At 34.9% G+C, this 24,030-nt stretch overlaps 3 protein-coding genes across 6 annotated transcripts; 2 read left to right on the plus strand and 1 right to left on the minus strand.

Moving 5' to 3' along the window:
• Positions 1 to 10,950: 10,950 nt before the first annotated feature.
• On the plus strand, positions 10,951 to 15,233 carry LOC130944315 (serine/threonine-protein kinase MPS1). Of its 2 annotated transcripts, none has more exons than XM_057872589.1 (6): positions 10,951 to 11,327; positions 11,477 to 11,854; positions 12,026 to 13,050; positions 13,260 to 13,460; positions 13,766 to 13,927; positions 14,641 to 15,233. In XM_057872589.1, exons 1-6 carry the CDS (start codon positions 11,153 to 11,155, stop codon positions 15,214 to 15,216), a joined length of 2,517 nt encoding a protein of 838 aa, XP_057728572.1. In that variant the 5' UTR covers positions 10,951 to 11,152; the 3' UTR covers positions 15,217 to 15,233. The 2 variants fall into 2 exon arrangements, with proteins under 2 accessions (XP_057728572.1, XP_057728574.1); XM_057872591.1 differs by having other exon boundaries at positions 12,095 to 13,050.
• A 228-nt stretch (positions 15,234 to 15,461) lies between these two features.
• On the minus strand, positions 15,462 to 19,653 carry LOC130944316 (histone-lysine N-methyltransferase ASHR1). Of its 2 annotated transcripts, XM_057872593.1 has the most exons (14): positions 19,419 to 19,653; positions 19,123 to 19,268; positions 18,691 to 18,825; positions 18,149 to 18,203; positions 17,898 to 18,016; positions 17,636 to 17,724; positions 17,476 to 17,557; positions 17,279 to 17,383; positions 17,076 to 17,166; positions 16,734 to 16,856; positions 16,496 to 16,602; positions 16,172 to 16,241; positions 15,941 to 16,004; positions 15,462 to 15,684 (listed from the first exon to the last, which is right to left on the minus strand). In XM_057872593.1, exons 1-14 carry the CDS (start codon positions 19,516 to 19,518, stop codon positions 15,525 to 15,527), a joined length of 1,446 nt encoding a protein of 481 aa, XP_057728576.1. In that variant the 5' UTR covers positions 19,519 to 19,653; the 3' UTR covers positions 15,462 to 15,524. The 2 variants fall into 2 exon arrangements, with proteins under 2 accessions (XP_057728576.1, XP_057728575.1); XM_057872592.1 differs by having other exon boundaries at positions 17,898 to 18,203.
• Positions 19,510 to 23,553, plus strand: LOC130944317 (biotin--protein ligase 2-like). 2 transcript variants are annotated; one of them, XM_057872594.1, is made up of 10 exons: positions 19,510 to 19,869; positions 20,135 to 20,396; positions 20,629 to 20,690; positions 20,786 to 20,934; positions 21,210 to 21,330; positions 21,518 to 21,673; positions 22,075 to 22,120; positions 22,579 to 22,645; positions 22,900 to 22,976; positions 23,257 to 23,553. In XM_057872594.1, exons 1-10 carry the CDS (start codon positions 19,737 to 19,739, stop codon positions 23,297 to 23,299), a joined length of 1,116 nt encoding a protein of 371 aa, XP_057728577.1. In that variant the 5' UTR covers positions 19,510 to 19,736; the 3' UTR covers positions 23,300 to 23,553. The 2 variants fall into 2 exon arrangements, with proteins under 2 accessions (XP_057728577.1, XP_057728578.1); XM_057872595.1 differs by having other exon boundaries at positions 20,138 to 20,396.
• The last annotated feature ends 477 nt before the right edge of the window (positions 23,554 to 24,030 follow it).

The following is a 24,030-nucleotide window of genomic DNA, read 5'->3' on the forward strand; positions in this document are numbered from 1 at the left end:
TTTGGCATAGAAAGTTGGGTCATGCTAGCATGTACCAAATTTCTAAGCCAGTCAAAAAGAATTTGGTTAGAGGAATTCCAAACATCAAGTTTGATAAGGATCTTACTTGTGATGCTTGCCAATTGGGCAAACAAGTAAAATCCTCTTTTAAATCAAAAGATGGAATCTCAACCAAAAGGCCATTGGAAATGTTACATATTGATCTTTTTGGTCCTACTAGAACTCAAAGTTTGGGAGGTAAACACTATGGTCTTGTGGTGGTAGATGATTACTCTAGATTTGGTTGGGTACTTTTCCTTGCTCATAAGAATGATGCATTTTATGCCTTCTCTACCCTTTGTAAGAAAATTCAAAATGAAAAGGATTTGAAAATTGCCCATTTGAGAAGTGATCACGGAAGAGAATTTGAAAACCAAGACTTTGAAAAATTCTGTGATGACTTAGGGATTTCTCATAATTTTTCATGCCCTAGAACCCCCCAACAAAATGGGTGGTTGAAAGAAGGAATCGAAGCCTTCAAGAAATGACTAGGGCCATGCTATGTGAGAATGAAATTCCCAAATTTTTATGGGCTGAAGCTGTGAACACAGCATGTTATATTTTGAATAGAACAATCATTAGAAATGGTTAAAGAAACTCCTTATGAGCTATGGAAAGGAACCCCTCCAAATCTTAAGTACTTTCACATTTTTGGATGTAAATGCTTTGTACTTAACAATAAAGAAAACCTTGGAAAATTTGATCCAAAATCCTATGAAGGAATGTTTGTTGGATATTCCACCACAAGCAAGGCCTATAGAGTTTATCTCAAAGAGCATAGAACCATAGAGAAATCCATACATGTTACCTTTTGTGATTCTAACTTAATTCCCAGTATTGTAAAGGATAGTGATTCAGATGAAGGATGGAACAAGTAAAGAAAATTCCAAAACTGTGGAGAATGAAGAATCTGTCAGCCCTGTTTTATCTCGTCAGATTGAAGAAGAAACTTCCATTTTGTCTCCTGAGCAGACACGAGAAACTGAAACAGTGAGACCATCAGAAGTTCATCAAAGCTCAACACCTGTCCGAAAGCCTAGAGAATGGAAGTCCATGAGGGGTTATCCTCATGATTTCATCATTGGTGATCCCTCTCAAGGTGTAACCACAAGATCCTCCACCAAAAGGCAAACCGAACCTAGCAACCTTGCTCTCTTGTCACAAATGGAGCCCAACAATGTCAAACAAGCTCTTGAAGACCCATCATGGGTCAAGGCCATGCAAGAGGAGCTTGCTCAATTTGACAAGAATAAGGTTTGGACTTTAGTACCTCATCCGGATGGTAAGAAGGTAACGGGTACTAAGTGGGTATTTAAAAATAAACTTGGTGAGGATGGACAAGTTGTTCGTAACAAGGCTAGATTAGTGGCCCAAGGTTACGATCAAGAAGAGGGTATTGATTTTGATGAGTCTTTTGCTCCGGTAGCTAGAATGGAAGCAATTAGGTTGCTTCTTGCCTATGCTGCCCATAAGGGTTTCAAAATGTTTCAAATGGATGTTAAGTGCGCTTTCCTTAATGGCTTTATTGATAGGGAAGTGTATGTGGCTCAACCCCCCGGTTTTGAACATAAAGAGTTTCCAAATTATGTTTTTAAACTAACTAAGGCTCTTTATGGCCTTAGACAAGCTCCAAGAGCTTGGTATGAAAGGCTTAGTGCCTTCTTGTTAGAAAATCATTTTCAAAGGAGAACCACCGACACTACTTTGTTCATTAAAGTTTCTAATGATGACATTCTTCTTGTTCAAGTTTATGTGGATGATATTGTGTTTGGATCAGCCAATGAGGCCTTGTGTGAAGAGTTTGGAAAACTCATGACTAGTGAGTTTGAAATGAGTTTAATGGGAGAGCTAACTTTCTTTCTTGGCCTCCAAATTAAACAAACTCCTAGTGGTACATTTATTCACCAAGGCAAGTCTGCAAAAGAATTGATAAAGAAATTTGGCTTAGAAAATTCCAAATCAATGGGAACACCAATGCATCCTAATACTAAACTTGATAAAGATGATGATGGCCTAGATGTGGATGAGACACGGTATAGAGGAATGATTGGTTCACTAATGTATCTTACATCCTCTAGACCGGATATTGTTTAAAGTGTGGGTGTATGTTCAAGATTTCAATCTCACCCAAAAGAATCCAATTTAACGGCTGTTAAACGCATCATTAGGTATATTAAGGGAACATGTGATTATGGTTTATGGTATCCAAAATCTGATGATTTTTGTGCAGTAGGGTTTTGTGATGCAGATTATGCAGATCGAGTGGATAGAAGGAGCACTTCGGGCATGTGTTACTTCCTTGGAAGCTCACTCAACATGTGGTCAAGCAAGAAAACAAGCCACAGTGGCTCTATCCACAGCTGAAGCTGAATATATCCGCATCTGCTTGTTGTTCGCAATTAATTTGGTTAAAAACTCAATTGGAAGATTACAAATTAAAGATCAAGCATACCCTTATTTTGTGATAACATGAGTGCAATAAATATTTCAAAAATCCTGTTTTGCACTCAAGAACAAAGCACATTGAAATTAAATATCATTTCATTAGAGAACATGTGCAAAAGGGTACTATTGATATTCAATTTGTAAAATCTGAAGAACAACTTGCTGATATTTTTACAAAACCCCTCTGTGAAGATAGATTCTGTTTGTTAAGGAAAAGTTTGGGAATGATTGATTTAAATCATGTTGAAAATTTGTGAATTTCTGATTCTGTCCAATTTTATCTCGTAGGAATGGACGAGATAAAAACAAGGCATGATGGAGGAGCTATGATTAAGGGGGAGGCTGCGCAGACTTAGCTTCTAATGGGCCCCACATAATCAAGTTTGACCCCTCATTGAATTTTTAATGGTTCCTCACTTTATGGTGATCAAATCTTTTGATTGTCATTTCAAATCTCATTGGAAGTAGTTATTGTCAAATCAAATCTTTCTCTCTCCATCTAATCCCTTGAAATTAGGAAACCACTTTTTCAAAAACCCCTTGGTTAATAACCGCACCATTATGGTTATTAACTTCCCCATCATCTCTCTCCAATCCTCATTAATTGCACCACTAACCTCCTCTCTCCTCACTCTCGATCGGACTCCCACCCTTTCATATTCAACTTCCTCACTCTCCTACCATGAAAAAGAAAAACGGCACAAAAGAGAAGTAACCGAACCCCCATTCCAAAAAGTCCACCATTCTCATCACCTCAAACTCATACACATATCCATCTTCATTCTACCTCCTCTTCTACACCATCACCTCCTTCCAAAAGGGCCGACCATGCGTCGCAAAGTCATTGCTCACAAATCATCCGGGAGGAAAGAACAAGGAGCCTAGTGTTCAAGAAGAAGAAGAGGAATCACATACTTCTCCACCTCCATCACCGCCGAAAAGACCAACCTCAACCACCAAAAGCTCTCAAAAAGGGCCGAAAAGTTTTGTTTTGCATGACACAAGGGAACCGGCAAATTTGGAGTCTCTCGACTTCAAGAACAAATTTCACAAAACTCACTCCCATTTTGATCCCTCCAGGTTTTACTCATGTGCCTTCTATGAATTTCATAAAGAGGTTTTGCTGAAACGCCCTCTTTGTCTTTCACATCTGGTAAATCTTGAGAAACTGGCAACCAAAGGAATCAACTTCTCTGCCATGTTTGATGCTCTGAAATGGACTCCACTGCTTCACATTCAGAGACTTGTGTACCCGGGGCTGGTCCGGGAATTCTATGCAAATATGCGTTTGATTGATGGCTCAATCCACTCCTATGTCAAACGTGTTTACATGACTCTCAATCCTCAAATAATAGGCGCTGCTCTTGGATATGAAGAAGAAGGGCCAAAAGTTTACATGGTTGACAAGTGGGATGATCAGGTTGGCATTGCACAACAAACGGTCTTACAACACATCTGTGCAAATCTCTCTGGTTTGGATGGCCTAATTCCTACTCATCGAGCACTAGGTCCTGAGAACTCTCTGTTGCACCGTATCATCACTCACATTCTCACTCCACAAGGCGGTTCTCACCATAGAGTAACAGTTTCTGACTCTGTTATTTTATTTGCACTTCTTACTTCTTCCCAAATTTCATTTGCTTATGTTATGATACGTCATATGTGGGAAGCAGTGAAAAGTACCAAAAAGGCTAACCTTCCATATGGCATGTTTCTCACATGTATATTTGAGTATTTTAAGGTTGATTTGACTAATGAAACTGTTGAGAACAAGATTTCAATGATTAAAGGAGGAGGAATTTCTGGCAAAAAGGGTAAGAAATCTGTTCCCTCTGAACCATCTCTCAGTGATCTGGAGAGCCATCCTGAACCCTCAAATGTTACTGCATCAATCCGAGAGGTTCTCAATGAGATGCGCAACATGTCAAAACTGATGTTCAAATCCCACAAGACTGCCAGAAAATTGGAACATGAACAGGAAAGGGCTTGGAAGAAATGTCATGATAGAGTTGGTTTCATGATAAAGACCTTTGATGAAGAAATGGGGATAGGAGATTTTGAAGTCGATTCCGGTTCAGAATTCAACCTTTCTGATGATTGATGGCTGTTGTTTACCTTTATTTTGATATTGGCTCCATTAGACTCAATCTATTTTTTGTATGAGCATGACTTGATACTCCCTGCTCTGTGACACTTTGATACACTCCTGTTATTTCTTGTTGTTGCTTTGCTATTATGGTTATTTTGTGGTATTCTTCATATTTTGTGCAGGTGCCCCTTGATGACAAAAGGGGGAGAAAAGCTGAAAATTGAAATCTGAAAAACAGGGGATGAAATCTGAAAAATAGGGGATGAAATTTTCTGTTGAAAATTTATGATCACCCTTGTTAAAAGATATATTTTGATATATTTTGATGCTTGATGATAGCATTGAAACTGTTCTTGCCTCATTATAATTGATGCTACTATTTTATAATATTTTTGACAATGAATAAATGACTGGTTGTTAATTAATCTTGATGAATATGCATGATTGTATTGAATATTCTGTTTCATCCTGGTTAACATGATTGATATTTTTGGCAGTTCCTCTAAATTGTATAAAGTATCAAAAACTGCCTTATTTTGCTCTACAAATATTTTCCTTCATGTTATTTTGCTCTGATATATTGAACAGGAAAATGTTTGGATTTTTTTTGAAGTTTGTAATTTCTTTTTGAGCAGAAAATCAGATTACTGATAACAAATAAGTTTTGATTATCATTCAAATCTGCTCATAAATCAAGCATTTAGCATTATGAATAAATATGCTAAATAACATTGTTATTTTTGAAGCTTGATTAAAATGTTACAGGTTTATGCTTCTTTTGGTAAAATAGCATATATTAAGGGGGAGCCATGTGACACTTTGAAAGGGGAGAAATTCAATTTTCAAAGGGAGTACTCGTACTCTAAACTTTAATTTCTTTCCATTTCAATTTAAAAATGTTTGTCATCAAGGGGGAGATTGATGAGTTTGGAAAACTTCAAATTAATTTTTGTGATGAACAAACATTATTAAAATATTTAATTGCAAAATTATTAATTCAATCTTGATTAATGTTAATTAATAATTTTGTGATGCAGGTTTTTATATGGGCCGAAAATAAAATAAAATGTTGCAGCCCAAGTGTGAATTTGCTTTCCAATTAAGCATTAATTCAAAAATATTCAATGGCTGAATTATTGTGATGATTAACTGGGCTAGATTAATATTGTTGCTACAAGCCCAAAGAAAGCTTCCTATGTTTGATCCAAATCCATCAGGAAAGCAATTGTTACTAGTTGGGCCAAGAATAATCCTTATTGCAACCAAGCCCAAAATTATTGAATGCTTCCATGCATTACCCGAATCCATGAAGCTTCCAACGGATTCCAACTCACTTTTGAAGGATTTGAAATTTAATTAAACTAGCATGGGGAACATGAGAGAGAAGGTGTGATTGACATGATGGTGATCATAATGATACACGCCACTCTAAACTAGGGAAGTGGGACTTTAATTTCATTTTGTTATTACCCATTAGTTTGAGTTCAAACTTCTCTCTCCTCTCTCTTGTCTTTGTTTCTTCTCTTCGGTTATTACACAGGAAGCCATGGAAGCTACTTGGAGCTACCAAAAGGAAAGAAAAGCAAGGCTAAAGACCATCGAATTGATGGCACGAAAAAGAAAAAAAAAAGTATGTTGTGGCTGAGATAATCACCAAATGTGGTAAGATTTGGTGAGGTAATCTCGGATCCTCCATACACAAAAAGAAGGAAGAAGATTCGGCCAGTAGGGAAGATCCTTGGAGGCATGGCTTGTCTTTGATTCTGCTCAACCACCACAGGGAGTAGCTAGAGTGGCGAAGTGATGGTTGAAGGCAGAGATTGAAGCAGATGAAATCATCATCATCATGAAGCATCAAGGGCCAGAAATCCATCTTGGAGAGGAAGCCAAGGATGGAGCGCTCGGATTGATGAAGAGTGATGACCAAGGAAGGACTAGAGGTATTTGCATGTTGGTTCTTGAATTAGTTACCTCTTCTCTCTGTGTGGCCGAACCGGTTTTTGTTGAAGGAAAAGAAGCTGAGCTTGGGTTTGTGTTTCAACTGTGAAGGTTTCACTTCTCTATAAAAGAGGTGAACAGTCATGGTTTGATTCAAGGAGTAAGATTTGAGAGTGCAAGGCACAGAGTTCTCAGAGCTACCTAAGCTAGCAGTTCTCTTCTCCTTCAATGTTTTATGTTTTGTATTTTTCTGTTTAATTTTGTCATGTCTTGAGTCTCATGGAAAAAGGCAAACAGTGAGGTTTGTAGAAAAAGCCATAGAGCGGAAAAAGGTAGAGAGTGCAAAATTAAAAGAAAAAAAGCCATAGATGTCTTAGAGTTCCTTTGTACATCTGTGTTGTGTTTCATGATTCTGTGGGAATCTCCTTGTAAGTTGGGTTAGCACTTTACAAGTTGTAATCTGGATGATTATAGTGAAATTCCATCATTGTTGTGATGGAGACTGGATGTAGGCTGCACTGCACTTAGCAGCTGAACCAGGATATATCTGGGTGTTATCTTCTCTCTCTTCCTACTTCAATTCTGTTTTTACTGTTCTGATGAAAAATAAAAAATGTCTCGTGTCAAGTGACGAGACAAAATGAAAATGTCTCGTGACTAGGGACGAGATAAAACAGAAAAGTCTCCTCTAAAATCCAGCAAGTGTCAGCAAGCAAAAAGGGGGCTAAGATTCAACCCCCCTTCTCTTAACCACTGAAACCATCAATATTTATAAAATATAATAAAAAATAAATAAAAATATTTATATTTTATTTTATAATAAAAATAAATTTATTATTTCACATATAATGCATACTTTAATTTAAATATAATATAGATAAAGGTCTTAACGTAACTTTGTTGTATTATAATTTATTATCTTTTTATTTTTTTTATTTAAACAAAAAAATCTTCGCTTCATTTTTTTATTTATTTATTTTTTCATTCAAATAACATAAAAAATTTACTTTTTTTTTCTTTCATTTTTTAATTTTTTATCATCTATCTAAATAAAGTATTAGTCATAAATTCATTAAGCGTGATAATCAAAGAGTTTTAGAAAAAGATCTTCTCTAATGATATGATATGAAATTGTCTTGCCCATATAATGATTTAGAACATTACCGAGAATAGAGATCTTATTATTAAAATTTTTCGATTTAACAACTACACTAAATGTATTAAAAAGATTTAATTCTGTATTACTTATTATAAACCTTGTAATTTAACATGCATTCTTAAAATATAAATTAGCTAAACACTTTAAAAATTATTAACCAAAGTAATGATAGTAATAAGAATGATATTCGATAATGTGGATAATAGTTAATATGTTTTCAAAACATAATAATTATTTATTATTAAAAAAAGCATGACAATGATGAAATATAATTCTTTTAAATAATCAATTTTTTTAACTTTAGAGTAAAAACTAAAAATAAATTAAAAATATTTAATAATTAAAAGGAATTAATCTAAAAAATTTAAAATTTATCTTATTTAATATTTATTAATTATTATAAAAATTAATAAATATTAAATAAAATAAATTTTAATATTTTTTTTGTCTTTCTAACTATACCCAATTAACAAATATATTTGAGCTTAAGAAAATAGAAGGAAAGAGAGTATAGGTGTTAAAGACATGTAATTGGTCCTCGTGGGGATGCATTAAAGAGAAGTGTGTCAGTTATTGAGGGCACCAAAAGTGATGCCAGAAACAAATATGTGACACACGCAGATCACATATTGATTTTATTGTCCTCTCTTCTAACTACTAACAACTAAGTAGCATATCTTACTTTATTTTATTTTTATGATTTAAAATTTTAAAACATAAATTGGGACTCTTAATACTCTATTTTATGACGTGTTTTAAATTATCGTTATGCTCATACAGAAAAAAATGGAAGAAAAAACAGTTTTACTAAAATAAGGAATATAAATTTCGAATTAAAAGATTATAGGAAATATTATTTGTGGTTAAATATTAAATTTTAGTAACTGTAACAATGTTTTGTGATAAATACAAAATATGTTCATTTATTTTTATCATGATTCAATGTTAAAATATGGTGGCTAAATTTTGTTTTTTGGTAGAACAAGTGTAATTTTATTTTTATAAAGTCTAATTAACTATATATATTAATTCAGAAATGATAAAAAAATATTGAATTAAAATAATCTAGGTATATATATTTTGTAGCCTTATTTAAGTATTTCTTTTCCTAATTCTTTTGATAAGAAGGATTTTTTTTTAAAGAACATAATTGATCTTGTTTAAATTTGTTTTAGTACACAATTATTTGTAAAGATTTTTGTTTTAGAAAATCCAAATTGAATAATTATTTTACACTGCTGGATGTAAAACATTACAATAATGAGATCAAATAATAATTCTAGGACAACTATTTCTTATTTAATATTTTTAGTGATAATGGAACAAACATCTTAATTATTTTTTCAAAACCTCACTAATTTCAAACTCCAAAAAAAAAATCTAAATATATATATAATGGCCAATGTACACTTTGTGATTTGATACTTTCCAAGTTGCCATGCAAAAATTGTCAGAACAAAGATTAAAAGTACAAATTATTTTGAACCAGTACACCATGGGAAATTAATTAATTTCACTATTTTTCAAATTAAAAGCCAAAACAGATTCTTTTTGAGTTCTTACAGCTTTAATTTCTATATTCACAACTATGCCCATTAAAAATTACAAAGTATCTATTGAAAGTAGGGTTTCTCAGGTTTATGTTTGAAATTTGAAAATTAAAGACAATTAAAAAGAGAATGCTTGACTGGTAGCTATAGATTGTTCTTTCATTTCGGTAATAATAATACTAATTTCTTTCTTTTTCGTTTTGTAACGTTATGGGAATATTTCTTAGTCAGTGCTTTAATGGTTAGTTCCAAGTAAGAATATACATTGATAAGAACAAAACATATAAAGTTTTTTTTTTTTATATCCCTAATTAAAAAAACACAAACCAATTTGTTGGGTTTACTTTTGGGGTAGTATCTGGAAATATTTTGGTGTCCTTTTTTCTGGTGCCTGAAATTTGCAGAGGGTAAGATTTTCAATTTGTCTCATTGATAAAATGAATCAAAGACTTGTAGTTGGAAGATTCACACTTTATTCTTAGTTGGTAAGGTATCATTTAGCTTTCACTAAGTTTGTGTTGACTTATAACTCTGTCATGCAAACATGTACATTAAATTTTAGGATAATGTTTGATTCTTATCTCACATTTAAGTTTTAAATTTACCAATTCCCCTCCCCCTTCCAAAAAATTTTACAAAAATATTTCTTACTCCATTTTGATTGTTAAGAGGGAGAATCAAATCTTTTACTACCATGCCATATAGTTCACTATTGAAAAGGACAACTTAATTTTAAGGGTAAATTAATTATAATTGAGGGCTCAGAATTTTAATTAGTTATGAGTATTAAGTTGGTTTATATTTTTTATAACTGAAATTGTTTCCTTGTAGCAAAAGTTGATCATTTATTCTTGATTTAGTAAAATTTTTTGAAAAAATATTGTAATTTTTTTTAAAGCATAAATATTATGTTTTGTGTTTGGTAAATATAAAAAAAATCATATATTTGTATTTGTAATTTTTAAAAGTTAGCAGTAATTTTGGAAGCATTTAAGAGAAATATTTCAAAATTAAATTGTACTTATTAAAATAAAAAAGTATAATATAATCTCATACATTAATAAATATCTAAATTTACTCTTTTATATATATATATATTATATGATATATCTATTGTGGTATTTTTAATGTTTTAAAAGTTATTTTATAAAAAATAATTATTATTGTTTATATTTATTAAAAGACATTTTTAATTTGATTTATTAAATATAGATATATTTTTATAAAGATATCTTTTAAAAGCCAGGTTTAATAAGTTACTTAAATAAAGTTTCTTTTTTAGTATTAAAAGGGGCTAAATCCCCATAAGAGAACAAAAGAAAATAAAACTAGATTCAAGTTTTTTTTTTTTTTTTTTTTGGTATACAAAACTAGATTCAAGTAATTCGGAGCAATGTGTTGTTTTTTTTTTTTTTTTGGTATTAGCAATGTGGTCTTTTTATCATCCTCAAGGAGGATCCTAGTAATTTCCTTGGGAGAAGAGTCCCATGACAAAAAACCACCCTCTAACTCCAAGCCCAAATGCATTATCAGAGCCCAATATGGAATGAGTTTATTTTGGGCCTAGAAAGAAGAAAAAGCGACAGACAACTGAGCGAGCCCATATCTATTGGGCCCACGAGCCCACTGACAAAAAAATTAGAAGCCCACGAGAAGATGGGAGGAGGATAGTGGGAGCGCCAAACGAGCATTTTCGTTTCCTTTTCAAAATTCTGGGTTTCTTCTTCTTCTCCGTTTACAGATTGGAGTGCTTTGGATACCTTCTTCTTCTTCGTCGTCGTCGTCATCATCATCATTATCAACATTGTCTTCTTCATAGATAGGATAAAGTTACCACTTGCTTTTTGAGTAGTCGAAAATCAATGGAATGGATCCGTCGAAATAAGTAAGGGGGTGTTCCCTTCATCAGCATGCGGCGGAGATTATTGCTCCATGGATGGGAAGGCTAACCTTCCGACCAACTCCGCCACTGGAACCGCAGCAGCCACCACCACCACTTCCACCTCCACCTCCACCGCTACCTCCTCTTCATTTTCCTCTTCTTCCAACTCTCCTACTGACTTCCTCCGCCATGTTCAAGCTGCCTTGAAGCGCCACCGCCCTCTCGGTAATCCTCTTTACTATTCATTGTTTAATTGAGCAGTAGCTTCGTTGATTCTTAAACTTCAAATTTTTTTTCTCTCTTTGAGTTTAATGTTACTAGAGGTTAAGTCTAGGGTTTATGTTTTTCTGTTTTTTTTGGGGGAATTCTCTCAGGTTCAATGCAGTCCAATTGCATAAGGCCGAAGCGCTCAGTGCTTCCGCAACAAAACTTGTCTGGAACTGCAACTGCTGCTGAGGATGTGAACAAGCCTTTAGATGTGTCGTCGAAGCAATTGCTTCCGCGCAGAATAAAGAAAGCAACTGCTGCAGCTGAAGGTCAAAACAGCGCCTCTATTACGCCTCCTTTGATTTCAGGGCCTTGCAACGATACCTATGATGGCGAAGGTTGTAACTCGTTCAATGCACATGTGCAACAACATCAGGGGAAGGGTGTTAACACTGCTGGTGTGGCTTCCCTGCTTGCAGGATCTTCAAATGTGGATGGTCTGAAGAAAGTTCAGTTTTCGATTGACACCAACACTAGCGTGCAGGGTAATTTTTGCTAATTTTTCCCCCTTAAGGGATTGTTTTTTGGAAAGTTCATTTTTGCAGTGTCAAAGAATTTATTTTTCTTTTTCGGGTTGGAATTAGTTTCTGATGTTGTGCATACACCAAACATGTCGGTATTGCCTGCCATATATTTTCTCCTCGTTTAACATGCAGGGGCCCATGTTGCAAAGGGCACTGAGTTGGAGAACTTGTCATCTTATATGAGTTCACTTGGATTGACAGAAATGGATTGGGTTGAAAGCAGCCAACATGATCCACCAGTTGGATTCAAGCAAGATTCGAATCACCAAAGGGTAGAATGTGACATGAATTTGAGATCCGAGGGAGGAATAAGTTCTATGTTGCCTAAGAGAACTACTGTTTCTCAGGACAATCTCCAGCAATTCAGAAACTTTTTAAGTCAGCCAGCAACTCAATCTTCAGTTGTGGGACCTTCTTGTGCTACAACTACCTCAGTCCATTCAACTTCTGCTCCCATGCTCAATTCAACAACTCGTTATTCTCATTTGCTTGTAGATAGTGGTTCATGTGGAACAGCGGAACCTATGGGGGAGATTAATGTTAATCCTAAATCTATAGCTGAAGGGGTTATTGAACCTCCAAATACTTCCCTGAAGGACATTAACAGAATGTCAATTGATAAGGCAGCAACAGCTGCCCAAGCTCCCCGTTCTGCTGATGCAGAGTTGGGACTTCAGGAGCACAACCAATCTAAGGAGCAACAGGGAGGCAAGGTAAAAGAAAATAACATTTCAAAATATTCGTCATGTCTTGACAATAAGTCAACTATATCAAAAGAGCCTGCAGAGATTTCCAATCCACAAACCCAGGCTCCAGGTCCCCAAACTTCATGTTCAGATGTGAAGTCAGAGTCTTCTAACTTAGAAAAACGAGAGAAGGGTGCAAGTAGTAAAGTTCCAACATCTCGGAAAAGGACCTATGACCCTGATTTGTTTTTTAAAGTCAATGGCAAGCTTTATCAAAGGCTTGGCAAGATAGGCAGTGGAGGAAGCAGCGAGGTACATAAGGTGATCTCTTCAGACTGTAAGATCTATGCGCTTAAGAAGATCAAGCTCAAGGGTCGGGATTATGCTACAGCATATGGGTTTTGTCAAGAGATTGAGTATTTAAATAGGCTGAAAGGAAAGGATAACATTATACAGCTTATAGACTATGAGGTACTCTATTAAATTTTTTATTTTTGAAATGTGGCCTGCTTCTAGGCTTCTAGCTATTGCTATTGATGTTTCATATATCTCCAGATGTCTGAGTGTATGACAAGTTACAGTTGATGATTTTTGTGATTTTACAATTCTGGAGTTGGGTTTGTAGATATTATCTTATTTGTGTCCTGATGTATGCTGTATTAACTCAATCTCGTAAATAGGTGACCGACAAAGCTTTGCTAGCAGAAGTCATGAAAGGATGCTTAAGTAATAAGGATGGGCGAGTCAAGGATGATGGATATATATACATGGTACTTGAATATGGGGAAATTGATTTGGCTCACATGTTGTCCCAGAAGTGGAAGGAACTGGATGGATGCAACCAGACCATTGATGAGAACTGGCTGCGATTTTATTGGCAGGTTTCAAATCCTCACTAGCACGTTTTATAACTACTTCTGCTATGCCCACTCACTAAATTTCTGAATTATCTAAAACAATGTGTGTGCAACTGACTAAAGTGAGAGATATTGCAGAGGGTATGATAACATTGCTTATGTGCATATGCTTCAATCTCAATTTGTTCTTGTTTGAGAGTGTGATAGATATTCAATCATTCATGTGTCTATGGTGATCCATCTAACGTTTTGGGATAGAGTTTGTATCGTTTTGGAGCTTTCCTATGCTTGGCGAGTTACCTAAGGATTTTATTGAATCCTTTTTGCAGCAAATTCTTCAGGCTGTCAACACCATTCATGAGGAGCGTATTGTGCACTCTGATTTGAAGCCAGCCAACTTCCTCCTTGTCAAGGGTTCCCTGAAACTAATTGATTTTGGCATAGCCAAAGCAATAATGAGTGATACAACTAACATCCAACGGGAGTCACAGGTACTGCTTACCTTCCTTTTTATTCACGTGGTATGCCTGACCTTTATTTTTCTTTTATTTATTCTGTTCGTATTGAGCTATTCCTACATGCGGTGAATACCTGCATACTTGTGATGTTACAAACTTCTTAAGCGGTTTTATTAAAATGGGTAAAGTCCGTTTTGGTCCCCAAAGTTTGGAGTGAATCCTATTTTGGTCCCTAATGTTTTAATCGTCCTTTTTTATCCCAAAACGTTTAAAATGGCATTAATGTTATCCCACTGTCAAATCCCTCACTAACACTTAACGAAATTGATGTACTATTAACAATGCTTTTGTTAAAGCTATATTTGAGCAAACTTAGCTTTAACAAAAGCATTATTAATAGTACATCAATTTCGTTAAGTGTTAGTGAGGGATTTGACAGTGGGATAACATTAATGCCATTTTAAACGTTTTGGAATAAAAATAGGACGATTAAAACGTTAAGGACCAAAATAGGATTTACCCCAAACATTGGAGACCAAAACAATACTTTATCCTATTAAAATTTAGGTCATATTTTATGAGGTCTTGATTGCAGTTTTTATAAAAATTTACTCATATAATCTTTATAGACTATGTTCCAAATTACACCTTTTTTTTAAAAGAAAAATAAGAGAAGGGGGAGGGGGTGTTTAGGGGGTTTAGGGGGAATGTCAGTAATTGTTTACTGAGTTGTTCAACTCTTGTAGGTGGGAACTCTTAGTTACATGTCTCCAGAGGCATTTATGTGTAATGAGACCGATGCAAATGGAAACGTAATTAAGTGTGGACGGCCGTCAGATATCTGGTCCTTGGGCTGCATCCTTTATCAAATGGTATATGGGAGAACACCTTTTTCTGAATACAAGACATTTTGGGCAAAATTCAAAGTCATAACTGATCCAAACCATGAAATTACCTATGAACCTGTCCCAAACCCATGGCTTATGGATCTTATGAAGAAATGCCTTGCATGGGATCGCAATGAAAGGTGGAGAATCCCTCAGCTACTCCAACATCCTTTTCTTGTTCCTCCTGTACCAAGTATTCCATCTTTGTCCCAAGACCAAGGCTGTAACTTGCTTCAGCTTATTGCTGAAACTTGTAAATATGACCCTGTAACATCCCAACTATGCTGTCAGCTCCAACAGGTCCTTGATGATCCCGCAAATTTGGTAACTCCTCAGTCATTAAATTCGCGAGATCAACAAGGAAAACTGCTATCCAGAGCATCAGAATTGTGTATTCAGCTGCAGGCACGTTTGGCAAATTCGGATAACAAGTAGATAATCAAGAAAGGTAGAGATTTTCATCAGGGGCAATTAAAAAAAAATTAGGATTTGTTAAACAAGTTCTCTTCAATCTACTTGTGAAAAATGCAGTTGTATTGGTCAAGCCATATTGTGTGGAATTGTGTACTTTATACGTAACAAGCAACTCAATTTATTTAGTACAGGATTTGTATAAAATTTCAGTGTAGCAGCAAGAATAGGTTCATTAATTATTGCTTTAAAAATGCAAATTACACTTAACACTTTGCTATTAAAACCTAATAATATGAAGTATTGGGGAATCACAGTTGAATCCTACTATCCTACTCTTTAGAGGAAGATTTATAAGATGCTTCAGCGCGGGCTTCTTCCAACTTCATCAAAAGTTCCTTCACAAAATGTGTGTTTGTCCCATGAGTAATCCTTAGTATATCCACTGCCTTGGTCAGTGATTTCACGGCTTCCTCTGTTTCTCCCAGATACCTGTATATTAGGTCCAATAACCTCGCTATCAAGTAAAAATTAACAAAGCCTTTCACCCGCTAGGTAGACCAAAAGAACAGAACAGAGTTTCTTGCTTAGAGATATCTTTTCCCTAAACCCTACAACACATCTCATGATATATAAGACTCTTGCAGATGCTCCATCAAGTTAAAAAAGAAAAAACTTTAACACAACCCTATACCCAGTTTAAGACTAAAAGAGTTTAGAGTTGAAGCTTCAGTTGAGAGATTCTAACCATTCAAGTTTTCCACATGTATAGTACTGCAAACCGAGTAGAGGGTGAATAGCTGGATATGCACCTGCAATGGAGTAAAGTAGTTCAGAAATGGATATAAGCAATTAATGGTAAACTTCATACCTAACAGGCAAAGCAATTCGGGAAGCCGAACTATGATAAATATAGTTAAGATGGTTTAGGTTTTGCACCATTCTAGTCACTTAAATTATACATAGCACATGCACATACTTTGATAGACTGGTATGGTCAATTTGCAGTATGCTAAAGCCTCACTCCAATGTTCCAGCTCCATCAATGACTGCAGAGTACAAAAACATCATATTATTCCATCCATTATTTCAGAGTTGTAACATAAATTATTGAGCAAACATTGTTACATCGCGTGCCAACAAAGAACAAGCCCTTTAATGTAGAGATATGAGATAGCACAAGACCAGAGGTTTTTAGTTTTTATTTGGCAAAGAAAAAGAAATCACAATAGAAGTTATGCAAGATATTACATAATAAGCAAATAATAGCAGAATAGACAGCGAACTAGAAAGAGGAGCCAACCTTCAAAATCTTCTCTCGAGTTCGCATCAAGCTGATGGAGAAAGGATGATAGAGTTTTGTTTGCAGTTTCTCAATCATTTTATATATGGAAATAGCTTCTTGATAATCTACAAGTAGTGAAGGAGTTGACTTCTTGCCTTAATATTTAAGGTGCTAACTAATTGCATTATAAGTTTTTCTGTTTGTTTTGATAAAATAATGACACTGTAAGTTCTTCTTAGAAACAATTAGAGGATACAGCCGGCAGATGAAAGCTTAGACGCTTCTTCCTCTGATAGTGAATTTATCTCGGTTGCAGTTTTCTTTATCTCTTCCTTTTCCCTAACCAGACCACATTGTTGGCATTGGAATCCTTTTCCATCTTCAAATTCAGCAAATTATTTGGAAAAAGAAGAAATGTCATTGATAAGAAAGATATAAAACCACCAGGCAGGTTGCCTATCACTCTCTATCTTAGATCTCATTCTTGTTCATAAGGGGAAGATGTAACATGAAATTACAAATTTAATAGCCAGTAAATGATGATAATGTTTTTCTTCAACATATTTGACATTTATGATGGCCATAGTCAGTCACATACCAGTAGTACGAAGCAAGAAACCATCACATTTTTCATTTTTACATCTGTATCCTTCTAGAATTGCACTTTCTCGGATATCATCATACTGGCCCTTCAAAACTAACTTAACTGAATTAGCCAATGACAGCATGTGAGTTTTACTGAAATATACCATGCTATGAATCAAAGAAGAAGATCTTGTGTGTAAATGATCTAGCAGGTACCAGTTTAGAACAGCGAGGACATGTACAATTGAATAGGTACTGCTCTTTGAGAGCTTTCTGTCGAGTCATAGTGCTTCCAGCAGTCTCTATGTAACTTATTAGTACCTTTAGAAATAAAGAAAACCGTAAGCATTCAATTCGCTGGGCAAATACCAGTAATTCATATTTGTACCAAGGCAAGACATAGCAATACATACCTCACTACCTTTGGGAACATGTTGCACAGCTCGAACTGACGCTGACCTTCCCTCAAAAACCAACACAGAATTGGGCAAGCAGCTATATGGCATAGCCATCATTAGAAGACTAACAAGAAAAAGTAGGATGACAGTGCTTTTTATTTTATTTTAACCCCACCTGTGATTGATAATGGAAATAACGGGATACAATCCTGTTCCCAATGGTCTCAACTCGCTGTCACAAATGGTATGTGCATTGCATGCAAACTGCAGGATTAGAAGGATCTGACCTTAGAATGGTTTCATCAGAGTCTCAATTCTACATAATATATGTAACACATAAAGACTACTTTTTCATCAATCCAGAGTGCTGTAAGTGATTTTTCCAAGACAACAACTTATAACAATTACATAAGCAAAATTAGGTTTTGAGGAACAACCTTAGAAAAATTTTCTGCAATCTCTTTTATATTGATTTCAGGCCACTGTAGTATCACGTTTACTAGATTAGCCATCTGTGCATACAGCAGCAGTTGCTCCTTGGTGATGTCAGACATGTCTTCATGGAAGAGAATGTTAAAGAGAACAATGACTATGGAAATGTTATAAATGAAAAAAAAAAGTATATATAAAAAAAATCTAACTTCATTACATTGAAAGTTAGAAGACAAGATAAATATTAAAAGGATACGAGACACTAAAGCCTCCACCAAGTTGTAGTTGTCCATAACAGTGCTTGGTATGATCTGGCAATAAAATGAATAATAAACCAATTTCTCTTAGCTGACCAATGTTCAGATCAATGGTTGAAAAATGCTTTCCAGATCACAGAAGAAAGTTACTGAAGGCATAAATAGGAACTTTAGGCCTAATTAAGTCCTCAAGTGCATTTGAAAGAAGCAGAATATATCACCAAGGTAAAGAATAATGGCATTCTACAATTTGTAGATAAAGCAAAACAATAAGCAAATCTAAGCAGGGATAGATTCTAGCAAAGCAATGTCCACTGCTATTCAAAACTAACTTCTTAGTCTCCAATTACTAACTGCAGTGATTACCAAACAAATTACTAAGATTCTTACCAACAGAATACTATGAAACATATTACCAGAAATGATGGCCTTTTACTTTGACATCACTAATAAATTAGGAACTGCGAATACCGGTACGTCCATAAAACAAGAAAAGGAAGTATAGGCTACATAATGTCAGTCACCAGTTGTATACATTCACCTTCTCATTTTGCAGCTTCCTTCGAAGATAAAGTTTAACCATCAATCGAATGGATGGTGTGACATATTTTTTCTTGTCGTTGTCTAGCCGAGAGAGGACCTCACATTCAAGACGATGAAACTTCCACTCTAACTTCTGCAATTCATAAAAAGAAAAATGTACATAAAAGTTAAAAGTTGAAGCAGCTATCAGCTGAGATAAGAGATGAAGCCATCAGTTAACAAAAACCTGATATTCCTTATAAGTAACAAGAATTTCAGCATCATCAAGAGTTTATACCCTAAACACATTTTAATGCTTTTCTGACCAATGTCAAATTGATCGAAAATGAAAAATTTTGACTAGAAAAACAAAACCTTTTTAAGTTTAACTGAAGCATGAGGGGCAGCAAAACATGGAAGCTGTGATTAAAATACAATAAATGCAGCAAACCTGACAAGAGGTTCCACAGTACCACACAACTTGGCACCGTGAGCATTTCTTAAGGTTAGTTGTTGTAAAACATCCTTCGCACCTTTTCTGAACTGAGTTGTTGTTTGGAACACAAACATAAGGCTCTTGACTTATGATTACCTCCCCTGCAAACACCAAAATCCCGCATTTAAATTCCTAACAAAACAAAGAGAAAAAGTAGCAAGCAAGTACTACAATACAAACTAGCAATACAACTCAGCTTGGAGAGAGAGAGAGAGAGAGAGAGAGAGAGAGAGAGAGAGAGAGAAGCTCACCAGGGTAAAAATCCTTTGTTACAAAGAGGGAACGACCCTTTTCTGGGACACTGGAAACTGTTAAGTTGCGATCCACAAGAACACTCAGCAAATCCTCCATTACTCTCTAGAACCACCTCTCTTTGCTTTCTGCTTTTGATTACTCTCTCCGCTCCAATTTCGTTATCGACGCCTTGGGTCAACCCGACCCGAAAATAAAACCCCCATACCCAATTGATATGATCCTATCAAAACCGGGTCTTGTTTTTAACGAACTTGGAAAAAAAAGAAACGTTTCGACAAAGTTGAAGACTTGAAAAAGAAACGGGGCGTAGGTTGATGCTGTTGCGGCTTCTTCTCTTTCACTCTCTGCTGCGTTATCCTTCGTTGAGATCAAAACCAGTGAACAAAACAAGGGTTTCTTACTGCTACTGCAATAATCTCTCTGCATCCACGTTCATGGCGTCTTCAGGTTCGGTCACCATCGCTTTCTGTTCTTACAAAAACGTTGCTAAACATTTGGGTAGTTAAAAAGTTTAAAGCTTTGCAATTGGGTAGTTAAAAAGCTCAAAGCTTCACTGTATCTAATTTGAGGGGTGATATCAAACTCTTATCATTCATTGAGCAATTAAGGATGTGTTTATAGTTCGGATCTTTTGATACAATTGAAGAAGCTAAAGTTTGAAGCTTTCAATCAAATGAAGTAACTTTCCATACTTTTTTGCTCTTTTTTTTAGTAGTGGATTGCAGCACACTGGTTTTATGCGGTAAATCATTGGCAGAGATAGAAGCTGCTAAAGCTGTTAAGAGCAGTAACACTCTCAAGCTCCCTGACAATGAAGAATTATCAATTGTTTTGCAATCAGAATTGGATGGTGAAAATGTTATGAGAAGGTCCTTCAATGTTGATTCTTTCATGAATTCTCTTTGCACTGATACATTTGGCAGGCTTCTTGTTTGGTCGCCGCGGTTAGCTTCTACACATGATGTAGTTTCACAGTACGTATCTACTGAGCAATCACTTCGGTTGCATTTTTTGTACTGTGTTTCATAGACTATGCTTTGGTTAGACTTTGAATGATCAGCTGAAAAATTGTGATGTATCTGAATTTCTATACTTTGTTTGTGTCTAAACTCTTAACCTTACTTTTATCAAGTTTCTATCTTGTTTTCTACTTGCTGATTTCCATTCTCATTGTATCATCCTAAATATTGTACAATTTTTGTGTAGCAACTTTTGTGAGCTTCCTATTGGATCAGTTTGTCTTGCTGATGTTCAGACCAAGGGGCGAGGTTTGATACAACGTTTGAGTTTTTGTGATTCTTTGTTCTGTTTGATCATAAATGTTATATGTTGCGCCAAGATTGATCTGAGCGCTTACTCTCAGGTCGGTCAAAGAATGTCTGGGAGTCTCCGTTAGGTTGTCTCCTGTTTTCCTTTACTCTGCAAATGGAGGACGGGCGAATAGTTCCGTTGGTGCAGTATGTGGTTTCCCTTGCTATCACAGAAGCAGTGAAGGATATTTGCAACAAAAATGTAAGTGATTAATTTTATAGTATTGGCTTAATTCCTAGTCTGCCCTAGAACTAGATAGGACCCATCTGCTGCAAGTTTTCTGAAAGAAATAGGAAGATCAATTTTCGGCATCATAATGTTACAAAATCTGAATGAGTTTCTTGGTTTAGAAAAGAACTTCTACTTTGTGCTTGGTCAGTTTCTCAAATCAAAAGGTGCGATTTTTTGCAATATTAATTGTTTTCAGATTGATACATATCTTAAAATGTTTTTTACTCCACAACTTTCCATTCCAGGGATTACCCTCTGTTGACGTCAAAATCAAGTGGCCAAATGATCTTTATTTAAACGGCTTAAAAGTTGGCGGCATTCTTTGCACCTCAACCTATAAGTTGAAGAAGTTCAATGTCAGTGCAGGTAGCAAGACATTCTTGTATAGCAAAAGCTAATAAATTATGACTGATTGTACTTCCATGTATTATTAAATCCCTATTCTCTGTTAATACTCTAATTTTCCTTAATGGAGATTGGATTGGAGTAGAATTTTTTAAAGCTTATGCTCATGATGAAGGTTGATAGCCATCCCATGCTTATAAAATTGCAGGTATAGGCTTGAATGTCAATAACGAGAAGCCAACAACGTGCTTAAATACAAAACTTAGAGAATTGTCAGTGGAGGCTTACCGATTTCAAAGAGAAGATGTTCTGGCAACCTTTTTTAACAAATTTGAGACATTTTATCATCTATTTATCGATCAAGGTGCTGTGCTAACTATCTCAATTAATTATTGTTGTTCTTGTTGTTGTCCTCTCTGACATTATACCCCAATTATGATATTCATCTAATACCCTCTGATCCTGAAAGTGACACCAAAATGGTCCTAAAACTAACAAAACCGAGACTAACTGATAGATCGATCAAAGACTGATGTGATGTCACTACAATCTGTGGAGGAACAAAATAGATACTTTCTCAGAAAAAAAAAAGATACAACAAATGCAGTTAAACTTTTTCCATTGACTTCTTCTGGATTAAGTTTTCTTGAGTTTGCTCTATTTTCCGTTGACTTCTTGTAAGTTTAACCAACTGCTTCCAATAGTTTGTATCACTGCGTATTCCACTAAGTTGATTTTGAATTTGGCCTTCTCATTTGAATGCAGGATTTCAAAGCCTGGAGGAGCTATATTATAAGACATGGTTGCACAGGTGACTTTCTCGAATTCTCGAGTTACCCCACTAGTATGTCAATATAGGAAATTTCGGATTTTTAAAAATACAAAATAGAAAGAATATTCACTTCACTGGTTCAAGTAAATCTAGGACTGGAACATCTGGGATTCGGAATGCCGAACCAGTCTCTATAATGATTATCTGGTTATAATATATCCGATGCAGGAGCAAATAGTTTGATCTAGTCTAAAATTTGTTACTTTTGATTTTTATTTCTTCCTTCTGCAACTTCAGTTTCACATCAATACACCTCACTCAAATCTTAGCGCATTTTGCCGTCATTTGATCCGTATAGCTGACTCCACCTAAGACAAGGCTTAGCTGTGTTTAGATACAGCTTATGCTTTTATCTGGATAGAAATATGGCGTTCATTCTTATACGTGAAATGGTTTAACGGCCGTACATTCATCTTTATATTCCAAATGTCATGCAGTGGACAGAGAGTTATTGTACAAGAAAAGAACGACGACAATGTGGTCGAGCATGTGGTAACTATTCAGGTATGGCAGATGAAAATATTTCCCCAACACACTATAGAATTGGATAGAGTCTGCAACAAGAAAACAAAAAAGAACTAGACGATTTATATGGTAACTATTAACAATGATGATTTTCAATAATATAACTTAAACAGTGTGTGATACTAATATGTGAGTATGCATATCATGATAATATAACTTCAACATTGTGTAATACTAATATGTTGTTAGAAAGTAATGTAAGTTTCAATTTCTTTAATTATCTGCATTTGTAGGGTTTGACATCTTCAGGATATTTATTGGCTGTTGGTGATGATAGTCAGTTGTGTGAGCTCCACCCTGATGGTAATAGGTAAGCAACACCATAACAATTCAAATTTGCACTTACATCCCTTATATTTTTGTGAAATTCTCATTGGCCCCTCTCTAGTTGTCTGACCTACGCCGAACTCCCCTGCAGTGGTCTCTCATTTTGCGCAAGCATTTCATGATTTTAACAGGGGAGGCCGGTGTTGGTCAGAAAACTAGAAGGAAGACATGATCAATGAACATTTCAAATGTGTTATTGCATTGCCATTTTTATAACATCCATTGAGATTGAAATTGAAAATAATTTTCTATTTTGGTGACAGCTTTGATTTTTTCAAAGGACTTGTGAGGAGGAAACTTGAGTGAAGAAGCTTCCTTAATGCAACTACTATAACGCACTTTGTATATATTACCAAGGTGTTTGTTGGTTTTATAGCAAATTTTTTTTCCAGTTAATTAAATTTTGTTTTATCATATGTCATTAGAAGTTTAGAGCCTTTTGTATTGCATCTGCGAATTTCCTTCAAACTTGGTAGCTTTCAAATATGTTTGATTGAACCATGTGAACCATCTAATAATTCATAATGTCATCTTTATGTGAAGATGTCATCATGTGAATATTTTCATTTGTTTTAATTATTTGAAAGTAGTTAGGTGGTTCTTCGACTATAAAATGATTTTGAATAATAACAATAAATTATTGTGATAACTGGTTGTGTTCTCAAATTAGATGCTTAACTATTATTTTTACCCATAATAATATTACGGAAATATAAATTTTTTAAAATTATGTTGATTTTGTCATGATATTATAAATTCTGGCACAAATTTATAAAATTAAATTATTTTTATAAAAAAGTTGCATGGGACAAAAGGTCCCATGAGTTGAGAAGACACGAGTCTTCGTAGATAAAAAAAATCAAATAATAAGATTTTTAGTTATTATTTTTATGTGAAAGGTTTAATTTTTTACTAATAATTAATTTTATTTATTATATAAAATTTAGAAAAATTTAATGTATATACTCTTACATTTGATTAGGTGTTAAATCTGTTGTACAAATAAAAATAATTAATTTTTATGCTTGTTATTTAAA

This window comes from Arachis stenosperma, chromosome 8, assembly GCF_014773155.1.
Source record: "Arachis stenosperma cultivar V10309 chromosome 8, arast.V10309.gnm1.PFL2, whole genome shotgun sequence".
Lineage (NCBI taxonomy): Eukaryota > Viridiplantae > Streptophyta > Magnoliopsida > Fabales > Fabaceae > Arachis > Arachis stenosperma.